At 33.3% G+C, this 16,433-nt stretch overlaps 1 protein-coding gene across 1 annotated transcript in view; it reads right to left on the bottom strand.

The window, feature by feature from the left end:
• LOC127709617 (DNA-dependent protein kinase catalytic subunit-like) overlaps nt 1–16,433 on the bottom strand; it is a 144,516-nt gene that overhangs the window by 52,077 nt on the left and 76,006 nt on the right. The window contains exons 55-64 of the mRNA XM_052215221.1: nt 15,614–15,733; nt 14,876–15,109; nt 13,133–13,282; nt 11,501–11,674; nt 10,488–10,577; nt 5,602–5,812; nt 4,451–4,610; nt 3,765–3,983; nt 3,204–3,322; nt 1,120–1,251 (exon numbers count right to left, since the gene is read on the bottom strand). Of these exons, the coding sequence (XP_052071181.1) occupies nt 1,120–1,251; nt 3,204–3,322; nt 3,765–3,983; nt 4,451–4,610; nt 5,602–5,812; nt 10,488–10,577; nt 11,501–11,674; nt 13,133–13,282; nt 14,876–15,109; nt 15,614–15,733 (1,609 nt within the window). The remainder of the gene's footprint in view (nt 1–1,119; nt 1,252–3,203; nt 3,323–3,764; nt 3,984–4,450; nt 4,611–5,601; nt 5,813–10,487; nt 10,578–11,500; nt 11,675–13,132; nt 13,283–14,875; nt 15,110–15,613; nt 15,734–16,433) is intronic.

Raw genomic sequence — 16,433 nt, 5'->3', positions numbered from 1 at the left:
GTGCATCTAATTAATTTAGCCAAAAAGATTAAAATAATCAGAAATACGTTTACAAATATGATTTGATGAAAAAATTAAAAAGGTGAAATTGAAAAATCGTCATAACCACGTTGTTTGAACCAGAGACATGTCTCTGTTTGAACTAGTACATGTGTGTGCATGTGCCCAGGTGTGAAATTTAATTATGCATCCTAATTTCTTCAAAAAATGCTTAAATTGTCATTGATACCTTTATCTCACGTTTATTTCGAATATTTTCTTGAAAAAAATAATGAAAAAGAGCTACTTACACTCATTCATGCTTTGCAAACGTACACGGAATTTACGTATCCGTCTCTGGTCCATGTTTTAATATTGTCAAGATAACATCAGGTATATGTTTTAAAAAAGGAAGTAAAGTTTTTGACAACGTTATTTTGCACAAATAAAGAGTCTAAGGCAGATATATGTACGCCGATGTTGCACACTTCGAATGATGCACTGTCAATTTAACAGTTTACGTCAGAACTTCGAATCTGAATCAAAGAAAGTTTAATATCGTTTTTTTTTTTAATGTCAATAATTGGGATGGCCCAACTCGGCAACTGATTACCATAATTGCCTTTTGTTTATTTAGTCTTAAGGGATTAAAATTGGGATAATGTATAAAATGTCCGGCTGGCTAAAAATAATTTTGGAAGCCCTGATCTAGATGTAAGTCAAGATAAGAGGCAGACTTAACTGTATCTGTTGTATCATTTATTTCAAGTTTCACGAGATAGATGCGTTAAACATAGTCACCAAACTTTGAATTATTTAGTGAAAAGACATCATCTATATAGTGGAACGTGAAGTTAAAGGATAACCATAGCTTCTTTCCATTCTTCCTAAAAAGCTCCTGTATGAAGTCAGCCTCATTTAAATAAATGTACAAGTCAGCAAGAAGAGGACCACAGTTGATTCTCATGGGAATAAGTCAATAATATCATTAAAGAAAGGAGCACAGTTGGTTCCCATGGGAATAAGTCAATAATATCAATAATTGAAGTAGGATTAACTATAAAGTTGTTTTTTCTTTGAAGCATACAACTGAACTATTATTTTTATAAAATATAGTATTTTAAATACCATATAACTTACATGAGCTATGGCTTGTAGTGGAGCTATAATGTAGGAGTATTTAATTTGTATATCAGGTAAATCACCAATACGATACTTTCTATACATAGTAACTTGACTCTCTCTTTTACTCTTTTGTTCAGCTTTCACCATCTGAAAAACCAATAATGTACCAGTAATGAATGCAACTACATGACTTCACTGTCTGTTAAAGTTAATTTATACACATTATCAAGCAAAATTTGGTAAGGAAATTCTTTTCAACTAAAGACATTTAGTCTAAACTTGTCAAAACCAAAATGTAGACTTCCGAAGGGTAAGCAGATATATAAGTATTGTATCTTTATTTTAACAAGAGTGCACACACTGAAATGTCTCACCTACTATACTGACCATTGATTTTATGTTGATAGTCCTACATATAAAGTTTTACTACAAGTATCACATTAACATTTATGATCCAAGAAAATGAGGTTAAAGTCAGATAAACCAAGCCTGAAATATATGTACACCTTTAATACAATCATTCCATACACAGAATAGAGATGACCTATTGCTTATAGTATAAAAGAAACAGACCAAACCATGGAAATTCTAAACTGACCAATGAACCATGAAACTGAAGTCAAGGTCAGATGAACCCTGCCAGACAGACATGTACACCTTAAAATCATTCCATGCATCAAATATAGTTGACCTATTGCTTAAAGTTTAAGAAAAACAGACCAAAACACAAAACTTAACATTGAGCAATGAACCGTGAAAATGAGGTCAAGGTCAAATAAAACCTGCTAGACTGACATATACATCGTAAAATATTTCCATACACCAAATATAGTTGACCTACTGCATACAGCATTAGAAAAACAGACATAACACGGGTTATGTTCTTCTCATATATGTTATGATGGTATGATACTAAACCCCTAACGGGAAGGATTGTGCCTGATATTCATATGATGAAGACATAATCTTTCAATCAGTTTAATTGAAGTCTGGAGCTGGCATGTCAGTTAACTGCTAGTAGTCTGTTGTTATTTATGTATTATTGTCATTTTGTTTATTTTCTTTGGTTACATCTTCTGACATCGGACTCGGACTTCTCTTGAACTGAATTTTAATGTGCGTATTGTTATGCGTTTACTTTTCTACATTGGCTAGAGGTATAGGGGGAGGGTTGAGATCTCATAAACATGTTTAACCCCGCCGCATTTTTGCGCCTGTCCCAAGTCAGGAGCCTTTAGCCTTTGTTAGTCTTGTATTATTTTTAATTTTAGTTTCTTGTGTACAATTTGGAGTTTAGTATGGCGTTCATTATCACTGAACTAGTATATATATTTGTTTAGGGGCCAGCTGAAGGACGCCTCCGGGTGCGGGAATTTCTCGCTGCATTGAAGACCTGTTGGTGGCCTTCTGCTGTTGTCTGTTCTGTGGTCGGGTTGTTGTCTCTTTGACACATTCCCCATTTCCATTCTCAATTTTATAAACACAAAAACTTAACATTGAGCAATGAACTGTGAAAATGAGGTCAAGGTCAAATAAAACCTGCCAGACTGACATGTACATCGTAAAATATTTCCATACACCAAATATAATTGACCTACTGCATACATTATTAGAAAAATAGACCAAAACACAAAAACTAAACTATGACCACTGAACCATGAAAATGAGGTCAAAGTCAGATGACACCTGCCAGTTGGACATGTACACCTTACAATCATTACATACACCAAATATAGTAGACCTATTGCTTATAGTATCTGAGATATGGACTTGACCACGAAAACTTAACCTTGTTCACTGATCCATGAAATGAGGTCGAGGTCAAGTGAAAACTATCTGACAAGCATGAGGACCTTGCAAGGTACCCACATACCAAATATAGTTATCCTATTACTCATAAGAGAGAAATTAACATTACAAAAAATCTGAACTTTTTTCCCCAGTAGTCACTGAACCAAGAAAATGAGGACCACTATCCCTATGTCGAGCTTTCTGCGTCAAAGTTTGCAGGCTCGACAAAAACTGTATACTATCTTCAGTTCAAAAGTTTAAGATGCTTCTTTCAATTTTACTACATGTCCCATTTGACATCAAATTACCTCTCTCATTTGTTGGACCCTGATATTTTTTTTGGCAAAGTATACTCTGGTTTTCTCATCGTCTCTTTTGAATCTCCTCTTTAATCGGAAAAATTCACTTTTATCTGCATCATCTTCCTCTGAAAAAGTGATGAAATAATTGAGTACAGTAAAATCTATACTTAGGTTGCATATGGATATATTTTCCTTGAATACAATGAAGCTGTCAAATGATGAAAGGGCTGAAAATGTAGGTTTACATTTAAGTAGCTTTTTTTAAAAGGAGGAAGTCATTTCACTTAAATATAAACATATCTGTGCAAAAATAAAATTGTACAATGCTGAAATCTTTGTGGACAGAAAACAGCTGAAAATCATAATTTTATTGCAAGTCATTAGCTAAATAAAGTACAGATTTATATAAAAAATACTCTATAGAAATAAGACACTGTGTGAAATCTTACGACAATAATTAAATATTTCTGAAAGTAACAGAGATTACTATGAATTAAATAAAACCTTTTTTAAACAAATTTGATAGTTATCAACCTTCAAAATCATATTTTCTGATTATATTCTAACCATTGGCTTTCTCTTGTTTTTTAACTTGAGCTCCTGGTCTTGATTTACCAAACCCTGATCTTGGTTTCAATGATGGACGATGAATGGAAGCCCTTGCTGCCATATCTGCAGTCCCCACTGTAAACATTAAGGAGCTTGATGTTTCTGTCCCTACACTGCTGAAGTCTGTGAACGTATCCAAACTGCTCTGTGTCAACCAATTAAATGGTGCACGTGAGGCTGAAATTAAAAAAAACATGAACATGATTGACCATGCAGAAATGATTTATTAATTTTAAAGGGAGCTAAATGTCCAATTTAAACAAAACATACAAATTCAGGACAGTAACACGTCATATGAATATTTTATTGCTTTGTACTAGACCAACATACTGAGTCATGTTTTCTTTATTAATAAGTGTCCTGGGAAGTTACATGTGCTGGGATGAGATGTCATCCCTTTATGACATTCTCAATTTTGTTCATATAATCATATATAATTCATATCTAAGTTACCAACACAAGAAACTAAAATCAGTACTGTCTTTGTAACAATTAATATATCTCTTTCACTGAAATGAGAGTAATTTTACATATAACAGTAGCTAATTCAACTAGCATTATCAAAATATAAAACTAGTGTGAGAGTTTCAGAATATATAACATTTATTTTGGACAGGCTTTATAATGGAATAAGAAATTCTAACCATCTTGTGTTGCAGTGAACTGAACATCTTGTTGAGTGGCCCTGACATTAACACTCATACTCTCTCCTTCTTCCATGTCAGTCTGTGTTGCCAAGGTTGTAGCAAATAATGGGGTCATTGCAGCATGCCTGTGTCTCCATGACGACTTCACACTCAAATCCTGAAAAAAGTCTTTTGTATCTGTTTATGTCAGAACTCTTAAGCTTTAATATAAAAATTATTAAAAACTGCATCAAAACCTGATGATAAAAAAAAAACACAAAACATTTAAACTAGTAACATATAGTAATAAACTGTTGAAACAGAGATATATCTTACCTGAATGTAATTTTGATAGTATAATGCTAATGTTGAATTAAAATCTAATATTTAAACATGTAAACTATACAAAACATTCAAAGTCAATGAAGGCGCAGAGCCAAATAACCTCTAAGGAAATAAGAAATGCCAATTTGCTTATAAAACTGCATATCAAATACCACTGACTTATCATAAGTGGTTCTCTTTAAACCTAAACACAAACTTTTACAAAACTTTGCAAAAGTTTTAAAGTCAATGAACCATGATGATAGGGCAGGGCCATGTAATCTTCCCGGAAAGGAGACTTGCAAATGCTAATACAACTGCATACCAAATATTATTGACAACGACTTAACATATCTTAAACTGACCTAATCACCAACATTAACATATAATAAATTATTCAAAACATTCAAAGTCAACAGACTATGACTGGGGGGGGGGGGGGGGGAGTGCAAAATAATCTCCATTGAAATGAGATGTGCTAATGCTAATACATCTGCATACCAGGTATCATTGACCTACCACTAGTGGTTCCCCATAAACAGACCTGATCACAATCTAATACATTTTTGATGCTGTTGCCGCAGCCTGAAACAGCACGCCTAAGTCCAGGTTTATCTGCTTCTTCGAAGACTCTTTTAGCCCTTTATTCCAGAAATTCAATCACATTATCAATATCAAACTTCGTTTTGGATTAGTCATCTGAAACTTTAATTATTGTATAAGAATGTCTGTACAGAACGATAATGATGATACATCCAGATAAAATATGACTGCACATATAGTGATTATTAGACAATACGTGTACCATCTTTATGCATTATGTTCAACCCATGTTAAGTAGTTACCTGAAATTTACAATCTTCTAATGGTAACTCAAATATTTCCCTCTGGTAATCTGGACTTTTGGATGTCATCTCAAGAACAAGGTTTGTGGCATAACTGAGAAAGTACTGTTCTGTACTGGGAGAATACATAGCTTCAAACATGGCAACCAGTCGATCTACTGTATGACCAGGTAACCTGGTCTCAGCACTCCAGAAATTCTGTACCATTAACCTTTAATATAAAATCAACATATGCTGATGTGCATGTAAGGATGCAAAATATATTGTGTGGGCATTAAGTTTGAGACAAATAAAGACAGGTTACTTTCCTATCATCAATAAGTTCCAATTTATGACTGACATTTTAATCTTAGACTTGAATAACCAACCACAAAATTTGTCATTAGCCAAAATCAAAAAAATAATCCCTGATATTTAAAAAACTAGGTTTTCTGTTTTTAGTTTTGAATCAAGCATATGGACTCCCAGCGTACTAATATCTGCCACAGACTCTTTATTTGTGCAAAATTACTCTGTCAATAACTTCACTTTCATTTTTAAAAAGTACATTTTCCTAATACCAGATGTTGACTTGACAATGGTAAAACACAGACCAGAGACGGATACGTAAAATCTGTGTACGTTAACAAAGCACGATTGAGTTTAAGTAGCTCTTTCCGCGTTGTTTCCTCAGGAAAACACTCTAAATGAACTTTAGATAAAGGTATCAATGATATTTTTAGCATTTTTGAAAATTCGGATGCATAATTAAATCTCACACCTGTGCACATGCGTAAAACCTTTATTACTACCTTTTTAAATTGTCATCAAATTATATTTATATATGTTTTCTGATAATCTAAATCTTGTTGACTAAATAATAAATTAATTAGATGCAAACCTCTGAAATTTAAGAAAATAACTTTTAATAGACCCATCAATGTCCGGTACAAAATAGTTTACCTGTCGCCTGAACAGGTAAATTTCAGCTGTTAGAGAACTAATGAACCTTGATTGTAATGAGAGGGTATTAAAGTAGGGTTTGTTTTGATAGTAATTATTCATCATGTCACCTATATTACCGTAAATGTGTGGCTGTTTTAGGCAAAAAGTCAGATCAAAAAGATCGCATAAACTTCAATTTTTTTCTTCTGAACTATGTTAAAATGTCCATTTCAGCCTCGGCACAAGAAGTTATTTATATGATTTACCAGACAAGACCAGACAATATGATCGTTTGGAAGCCCTGGTTCTCTCACCAAATGTTTTAAAGTTTTCTTATTTTTTGGGAAAAATATTGAAATATGAAAGTTGGAGTTTTACCTCAAATATGCCAAAATCAAACTGAAATATCTCATTAAATAAGACATGATGGTATATATTTTTCTTTGCATATTTAAAGTGCATATCAAAGTTGACTTAAAGTTAAAACAACAAGGAAAATCAATGCAAGATCCCTTCTCTTAAAAGTCCTATTTTGTAAACATAGTATTCTAAAATGTTGTATGGAGTAGATCCACTAATGGTGAATAATATGCCAAACAATAATTTATTTTATTTCAGAAAGATCTACAAAAGTCTATCTTCACATTGGACAATCATTTACGATCTGAGCTTCATTCCAAAAGGAAAAGGAAAAAAAAAACATACGAAATTTACACTATACAGCCTCAAATAACAATAAAATGCTCTGCAGGGCGCAGCTTGATACGACCGCAAAGGTCGAACCCTGAACAGTTGGGGCAAGTATGGACACAACATTCAAGCTTGATACAGCTCTGAATTTGGATTGTGATTAAATATTTGACACAGCATAGGTTTCTGACACAGAATGAATATGGTCTAAGAACTTAAAAATTTTAAATTGGACATTCACCTATATATTATGGTCCAATATCCAAAATCTAAATACATGGTTAGATTCAGCATATCAAAGAACCCCAAGAATTCAATTTTTGATGAAATCAAACAAAGTTTAATTTTGGACCCTTTTGACCTAAATGTGGACAAAGTTGATAACGGGGCCCAAAAATCAAAAATCTAAACACATGGTTAAATTCAGCTTATCAAAGAACCCCAAGAATTCAATTTTTGATGAAATAAAACAAAGTTTAATTTTGGACCCTTTTGACCTCAATATAAACCAATTTGATAGCGGGGCCCACAAATAAAAAATCTAAATACATGGTTAGATTCAGCATATCAAAGAACCCCATATATTCAATTTTTGTTGAAATCAAACAAAGTTTAATTTTGGACCCCAATTTGGACCAACTTGAAAACTGGGCCCAAAATCAAAAATCTAAATACATGTTTAGATTCAGCATATCAAAGAACCCCAATAATTCAATTTTTGATGAAATCAAACAAAGTTTAATTTTGGACCCTTTGGACCTCAATGTGGACCAATTTAAAAACAGGGCCCAAAATCCAAAAACTTAATACACGGTTAGATTCAGCATATTAAAGAAACCCAAGAATTCAAGAATAAAACCCCATTGAAATTGGTCAAGAAATAAGCAATTAATACGAAGTATCTTCTTTTGCACAATACTGTGCAATTGAATATTTCTTGCTATTGCGCAATACTGTACAATTGACAATTTCTTGCTATTGCACAATATTGTGCTATTGGATATTTCTTGCTATTGCACTATAATGTGCAATTGAATATTTCTTGCTAATGTGCAATACTGTGCAATTGAAAATTTCTTGCTATTGCACAATACTTATTATATAATAATTTACACATCCTGTTTGGTGTGTATCTCCTACCATATCATTATTATTTGCTTTAAAATATAAATCAGAAATAACCAACTTAAAATGGAAATTTTAAAAGAAAAAAAAAAGGGAAAAAAGAAAAAAAAGGAAAAAAAAAAAAATCCCCCCCCAAATTTTTTGAACCCCCTTATGATTCATCACCCCCAAACTCAATCCCAGCCTTCCCTTTGTGGTATGGTACCTTGCAGTACAATTTCAGAGAGATCCATACACTTGAACACAAGTTATTGTCTGGAAACTAGAAAAATGTGTTTTTTGGCCCCTTTTTGGTCCCTTATTCCTAAACTTTTTGGGCAATTACCCCCAAACTCAATTCCAGCTTTCCCTTTGTGATATGGAACCTTGTAGTACAATTTCATAAAGATCCATACACTTACACACAAGTTATTGTCATGAAACTAGAAAAATGCTTGTTTTTTGCCCCTAATTCCTAAAATTTGGAGGCAATTACCCCCAAAATCAATCCCAGCATTCCCTTTGTGATATGGAACCTTGTGATACAATGTCAGAGAGATCCATACACTTACACACAAGTTATTGTCATGAAACTAGAAAAATGCTTGTTTTTTTGCCCTTTTTTGGCCCCTAATTCCTAAAATTTGGAGGCAATTACCCCCAAAATCAATCCCAGCATTCCCTTTGTGATATGGAACCTTGTGGCAAGGCTTCCAAAACGGTCATATATTCCGGACATTTGAATAATGTCCAGTAAAAGTCTGGCTGGGCAAAGCATGAAACGGACATCTACTTTTTAGTTTTCAAGGCTTAAGAGATGGTCATTATAACATAATTCGCGATCTTTTTGACCCAACCTTTTGCCTTTAACAGCCACACATTTCCGGTCATAAAAGTGACATAATCATTAAGTACTATCAAAACAACCCCTACTTTAATACCTTCTCATTTTAATCAAGGCTAATTAGTAAGTTGTCGAACATCTGAAATTTACCTGTTCAGGTGACAGGTAAACTATTTTGAACCGGACATTGATCGGTCTATTCAAAGTTATTTTCTTACATTTCAGCGGTTTGCATCTAATTTATTTAGTTAAACAGATTTAAATTATCAGAAATACGTTTACAAATATGATTTGATGAAAAAATTAAAAAGGTGAAAATGAAAAATCGTCATAACCAGAGACATGTCTCTGTTTGAACTAGTACACGTGTGCGCATGTGTGCAGGTGTGAAATTTAATTATGCATCCTAATTTCTTTAAAAAATGCTTTAATTGTCATTGATACCTTTATCTCACGTTTATTTCGAATATTTTCTTGAAGAAATAACGTAGAAAGAGCTACTTACACTCATTCATGCTTTGCAAACGTACACGGAATTTACGTATCCGTCTCTGGTCCATGTTTTACCATTGTCAAGATAACATCCGGTTTAGATTTAAAAACAAAGGAAAGTTTTTGACAACGTTATTTTGCACAAATAAAGAGTCTAAGCAGATATAAGTACGCTGATGTTGCACACTTCGAATGATGCACTGCCAATTTAACAGTTTACGTCAGAACTTCGAATTTGAATCAAAGAAAGTTTAATATCTTTTTTTTTTTAATGTCAATCATTGGGATGGCCAACTCGGCAACTGATTACCATGATTGCCTTTTATTTATTTAGTCTTAAGGGATTAAAATCGGGATAATATATAAAATGTCCGGCTGGCTAAAAATAATTTTGGAAGCCCTGCCTTGTGGTACAATGTCAGAGAGATCTATACACTTACACACAAGTTATGTCTGGAAGTTACAAAAATGCTTATTTTTGGCCCCTTTTTGGCCCCTTATTCCTTAACTGTGGGTACCATAACCCCCAAAATCAATCCCCACCTTCCTTTTGAGGTATTGAACCTTATGGTAAAATTTCATTGAGATCCATTCACTTAAACTAAAGTTAGAGTGCGAAAACTAATGTGTCTTCGGATGACGACGACCATGCCATATCATACCAATATACGACCACAAAACTTTTTTTGCGGTCGTATAAAAAAACAACTAATCTATTGTCAATTCTGCAGAATTTATCAATATAAATATTTTCTGAATATTATTCTTAACCATCTGGTGAGATAGTTAAAGAATAAGTTTAGACCTTCTTAAGTCTCTTTGTAAATAATACCTGCACTGTAGATCTTCATCTCCCAATCCTCTCAGTAAGCAATCCTTTGTCTGACGTAAAATCTCTATTGCATCTACATCATCCTCTTCCCTGAAGTCATAACATAAAATTAGCTTTATAATGAATGACTAGTTTGTATGATTGAGAGTTTATTAAAGCATTAACAATGTCGCTACATAAATCTGGAAAATTCACTATTGGAAAGATCCTTCTGTTCCCAGAAAGAACTGAACCAACCCATGTATTTATAATTTCAAGTCAAGGTATAAAGTAGATCCAACAGTATCTATGATATCCATTTTTTAAAGACCAATGAGATAAATTACCATCACATAGTCATTTAAGCAAGAATTATTCAGTGAGGTGAATATGGACATGTTTCCCACATGGACTATGCACCTTTCCCACATGACCTATGCACCTTTCCAACATGTACTATACACCTTTCCCACATGACCTGTGCACCTTTCCCACATGGACTATACACCTTTCCCACATGATCTACACACCTTTACCACATGGACTAGGCACCTTACCCACATGGACTATACACCTTTCCTACATGGACTATACACCTTTCCCACATGGACTAGGCACCTTACCCATATGGACTAGGCATTTTTTCCACATGGACTAGGCACCTTCACCAAATGACTATGCACCTTCACCACATGACTATGCACCTTTCCCACATGATCTACACACCTTTCCCACATGGACTAGGCACCTTACCCACATGGACTAGGCATTTTTCCCCACATGGACTATGCACCTTCACCACATGACTATGCACCTTTACCACATGGACTATGCATTTTATTTAAAATTCTTTTTACAGACAAGGGAAGAGAATAAATGGGAAACAGCTTATTTAATTTAATGCAACTTTAGATTTACACAACAAAAAGTGTTTGTTACCTTTCTGCACAAGCATCAGCATATTATAGGTTTAAAATGGTGGGGATTTTCATATATTTTTTACAATTTGAAAAATCTTATTTAAATATTTATACCTGTAATTGTCACAGACCCACATCATGATGTCATACATGATATTACGACATGAAGCACTAGGATGTGAGGCAAATGCTGTTATAGCCGAGTATATCTGGTTCATCTCTACAGGTTTTAGCTTGACCATGATGGCTTTAACTATCTTCATGGCTGTCAATTGTGTATTTTCATCTCTGCATTAATGTATAACAATTGTAATACTTTCACATGTTTATTAAGATACTCATAATGCAAGGCTTACATAAATACTAATCAAATCAAGTGCTGTAAATTCAGAATTAATGAGATCCCTTTATCAATGCAAATTGGGAGTGGGGGGGCTCTTCCTATATACAAGGTGATAGGATGTGCCTCTGGAATAGGTCACATTTTCAAGCTTGAAAATATGTGAATAGGTGGGGAAAACTATCAGAAATATATGATAAGGTCAACTAAGTTCCCATTACTTGTTATATGAAAAGCCCTGTAATTTTTATCACAGACGAAAATCTCGCCGTAAGTAAACATTACATAAGGAATCTGAGCCTCAGATCTGAGCTCCATGCAAATACAGGAACAGGTTACATTATAACCTACGCAATATATGAAAAGGTATACATTTTTAAATATCATTAAATGAAAAGAGTGGAGTAACAGAACCCCAGCGGCAATCCCTATCAATATGCGTCATTCCAATCGTTATCTTTCCATCAGTGTTTGCTTTTAGGTGACGTTATTTGGCGTCATTTGTGCGTTTGTTGGGCATAAAATCTACGTCAGTTCGTTGAGCTAAGGGATGAATATTCTAATGGGGATAAATTCCATATGACTGCTTCAATAACTGTTTATAAAAGATAAAATTAATATATTTCTTTAGGCAGGGTTGAATTATGTACATAATAAAGATGGGTGTTTGAAAAATGTTAAGCAGTCACAATTACTTTAGCAATTCAAAGATGCAGGGATCCAGTTAGCCCAAAAAAGGTTTTTAAAAGACGTGAGAAATCAGTGTATAGTAAAAGAGTATTTCTGGTAATGGAAATGATATGGATCAAACATATTAAGTATTGAAGTGGCCCCCTGAGCAAAAATGAGACTGTGCTCAGATTATATTATACAAACCTTTAAGTTTCATTCTATGAATGCCAATCTCTATGAGAGTTGCAGCAATATATTTAGCATTTCAAATGTTTTATCATCCTCATTAAATTCAAAATAATCTTTCATTTAAATGAAAACACATTTAGCTTTTATGTCTTAGTGCCTAGTATTCAATTTATATTAAACATTCAAAAGTTAAGCTGAAGTGTTTTTAATAAGTGAATTCGAAATATGTATTGCAATCAAGCAAAATTTTCATTAAATATTTGTGTGTGTATAAAATAAAATGAAGTTGCTTGTTTGTTAGACGAGTGACTCACATAAGGATCAAACCCACAACCGCTAGTGCTCCTTATGAACTTGTCAATAATTTGTTCATGCACTCTGGCTTCCTCCAACAATAAAAACTGACCGCCAATATATAGCCAATAGTACGGAAAGTGCATTAAACACCAATAATCAATCAGCATATTCAGCAGAATATATCTAAAATCCATGAAATATTTCTCTTTATGAAGTCACATTTATATTTTAAGTTCTGATAGGATTACCTGTGAGTAAGGTATGAAATAAGTCCCTTGCTTTTCAGTTCTATGAAGACATCTGATATTGTATCGATCCTAGATAGCAGAACATCTAAACATAATGTACGGAATTCACCTCTTAGGTTTGGCATCATAAATAGTAATCTATTTGTGAATCTGTAAAGATGAATTATTACATATAAATGTTAGCATAGTAACAAAATCTTTTGCACAATCATAACTATTTCATCCTTCTAACACATTTTGCCTTTGATATTCTTTCCAATATGATTTGTTTGTTTCCTGAACCCTAAATATAGCTAGGATTATTCTATTCCATTTTGTTATATAATGATTCTTGACTTACTGAAGGCTCAACCATGTGAGCTTAAGGTAAAACATTCTTATCAACCTTTCTATCATTGTATTGTATTTTTTATAAAAAAAAATCAAAATATCTAAAAAAAAAAAAAAAAAAGGAAGACACTAGCAAGACAAGAAATAATATGGGCTATATATTTACAAGGTCCCCTTCCAAAAAATAGTCACCCATTTCAGATTCATCTGATTATCAAACTAATATGTGGTTCATGATAGGTGAAAACATTCATCTCATTTGAAGTGGATCCAATAATAAACTGCTTCGCTGAGCGCAGCTAGATACGCCTGCAGAGGTCCAACCCTGAACAGTTGGGGCAAAAATGGACACAATATTCAAGCTTGATTCAGGTCTGAATTTGGATTGTAATTAAATATTTGACATATTATAGGTTTCTGAATAAATGTATTCAAAGAACTTGAAATTGGTTATATGAATTGAATTTATGTTCAATTAAAGATTTCTTGCTGTTGTGCAATACTTAGTAAATCTGTTGTCAGACTATAAACAAATAAAGTTCAATTAATTCTCAATGTCATATTAGAAATTTATGAAAATAAAAAGGGAGCTTACATCAATAGATATAAACAATTCACCAAAGTTTCATGAGAATTGGTGACAGCATTTTTGAGTTATTGTCCGAAAACTGGAAAATCACCCCTTTTTTTAATGAATAAAACCCCATAACCATGATAACTCAGAAATGTAAAATGTAAAATTTATAAAATTCTAAAGGGAGCTTACATCAATACATACAAACAATTCTCCAAAGTTTTATAAGAATTGCTGAAAGCATTTTTGAGTTTTTGTCCGATAACTGGAAAATCCCCCCTTTTTTATGAATAAAACCCTGTAACTCGGAAACGTAAAATCTAAAATTTATAAAAATTGAAAGGGAGCTCATGTAAATAGATATAAACAATTCACCACAATTTCTTGCAAGTTGGTGAAAGCATTCTTGACTTATTGTCCGAAAACTGGAAAATCCCCCTTTTTTTAATGAATAAAAACCCATAACTCGGAAACATAAAATCTAAATTTTATAAAAAAACGAAAGGGAGCTCACATCAATAGATATAAACAATTCACCAAAGTTTTATGCAAATTGGTTAAAGCATTTTTGAGTTAATGTCCGACATGTTGACGACGGAATAACGGACGGACAGAGGTATACCATAATACGTCCCGTAAACGGGCGTATAAAAATGAAGGGGCCAGCAAGGTGACATTAAAGTTTTAACAGACAGACAGGTCAACAACATTAAACCCTTCACAACTTCTTTGAATGGGGTATAATTAGGACAGTATGACTTATTTATTTTCCTTATCTTGTAATTGTGTAAGCAAAGAAGTTATTCTTTTTAATTGCATTTTTATGAAGGCAGCATTACCTATCAGCTATGGAAACATAATGTTTATGCATCCTGTGTACACAAATGATAAAATTATCTGGTTTGGCCACCTGTATATTGAGTAAAGTTTTGGTTGCATGATCATGTAGGAAACCTTCAGTCTCTCGTTCTTTCTCTGCCAAGTATTTAAGTATCAATCCAACAACTTCTGCTGCAGCACTGTACACTATCTTGTAGTGGTTGGTCATTTGGTGGGCCACTACTTCAAAAAATCTGAAAAAGGTACATTACTGTTTATCATATTTGTTTTTCACTTATTGTTTTGTACATAAATTAGGCTGTTAGTTTACTCATTTGAATTGTTTTACATTTGTCATTTCTGGGCCTTTTATAGCTTCCTATGAGATATGGGTTTTACTCATTGTTGAAGGTTGTACGGTGACCTATAGTTGCTAACCTTCTACGTCATTTTATCTCTGGTGTAGAATTGTCTCATTGTTAATCATACCCCATCTTCTTATTTGTGTATCAAAGAAAATAAAATAAATATAACCATATATCCAAGTTAATTCCAGTCCTACCAAAGTTCTGGAGACATTATTTAGAAAACCCTTGTCTGGTCATAAGTGTTTTCAATCTCAAGTAAATTTCTCCAGTTCGTTCTAGTAAACAATAATTACTGATGAACAGATTGGCAACAAATTGTATACCCTTGTTACTTCAGTGTTGGATATATTTCAAGTGGAAATTAAATAAACTATAGACAATATAAATAACCTTTCTCTGTCAACTGGTGCCGTGGGTCCATATGGAGGGAGCTGACAAGACAGGACAACACCCAAAACTTGTATACCTCTGCCATCCTTTTCACCTCCTTTTAGCAATTCATACACAGATCTGAAAAAACATATAGAAATGTATATTTTACTAATTTACATTTTTTCAAAGAACCTACTTTGGGTGAACTGTAAAATTAGAATACTAAGGATATCATGAATAAACAATTTGATAAAAGTCTTGTATCAATTGGCACACTTTAGTATGCTTTTAATTCTATTTTCCCCCATTTTGGCTGGTCAGCTCCATTTCTTTACCCAGACTCAACAAATGAGGCCTAGTTTTGGTCCCAACTGTGCCAATAATTTCAAAATGATTTTTTCATTATAATAAAATAAATAGACAATAACTGTTAAGTGTCTTTAAATATCAGCTGTATTTGTACGAGGCTAAGAAACAGGTGTAATGTGAGCTTCAGCTGATATTCAAAGACACTAAACAATTATTGTCTTTATCCTGCAATTAATTTTGTACATTTTTTTTCCATCCCAATCGTTGTATTTGTTTTTGAAAGAAATCGACATGACTTAAATGCGGACCACAATGAGGACCCCAAATTGAACTGTGACGTAAACATTAATTTAACATAACCGTTCGCTCACAACAGAAGCAGGATACCAGGAGATTATATACGTCTAGTATATGTATATCGCTTCGTGTTATCTGTACACCTGTATTAGTATAGTAGAAAGGTCGATTGCAGGATAAAGACATATAAAAAGACAAATGTTGGCAGTAATACATCACACAGACACCTTAG

This window comes from Mytilus californianus, unplaced genomic scaffold (assembly GCF_021869535.1).
Source record: "Mytilus californianus isolate M0D057914Y unplaced genomic scaffold, xbMytCali1.0.p SCAF_7, whole genome shotgun sequence".
Classification (NCBI taxonomy): domain Eukaryota; kingdom Metazoa; phylum Mollusca; class Bivalvia; order Mytilida; family Mytilidae; genus Mytilus; species Mytilus californianus.
The sequence above is the reverse complement of the archived record's forward strand: the minus strand, read 5'-3'. Positions and strand labels throughout refer to the sequence as shown.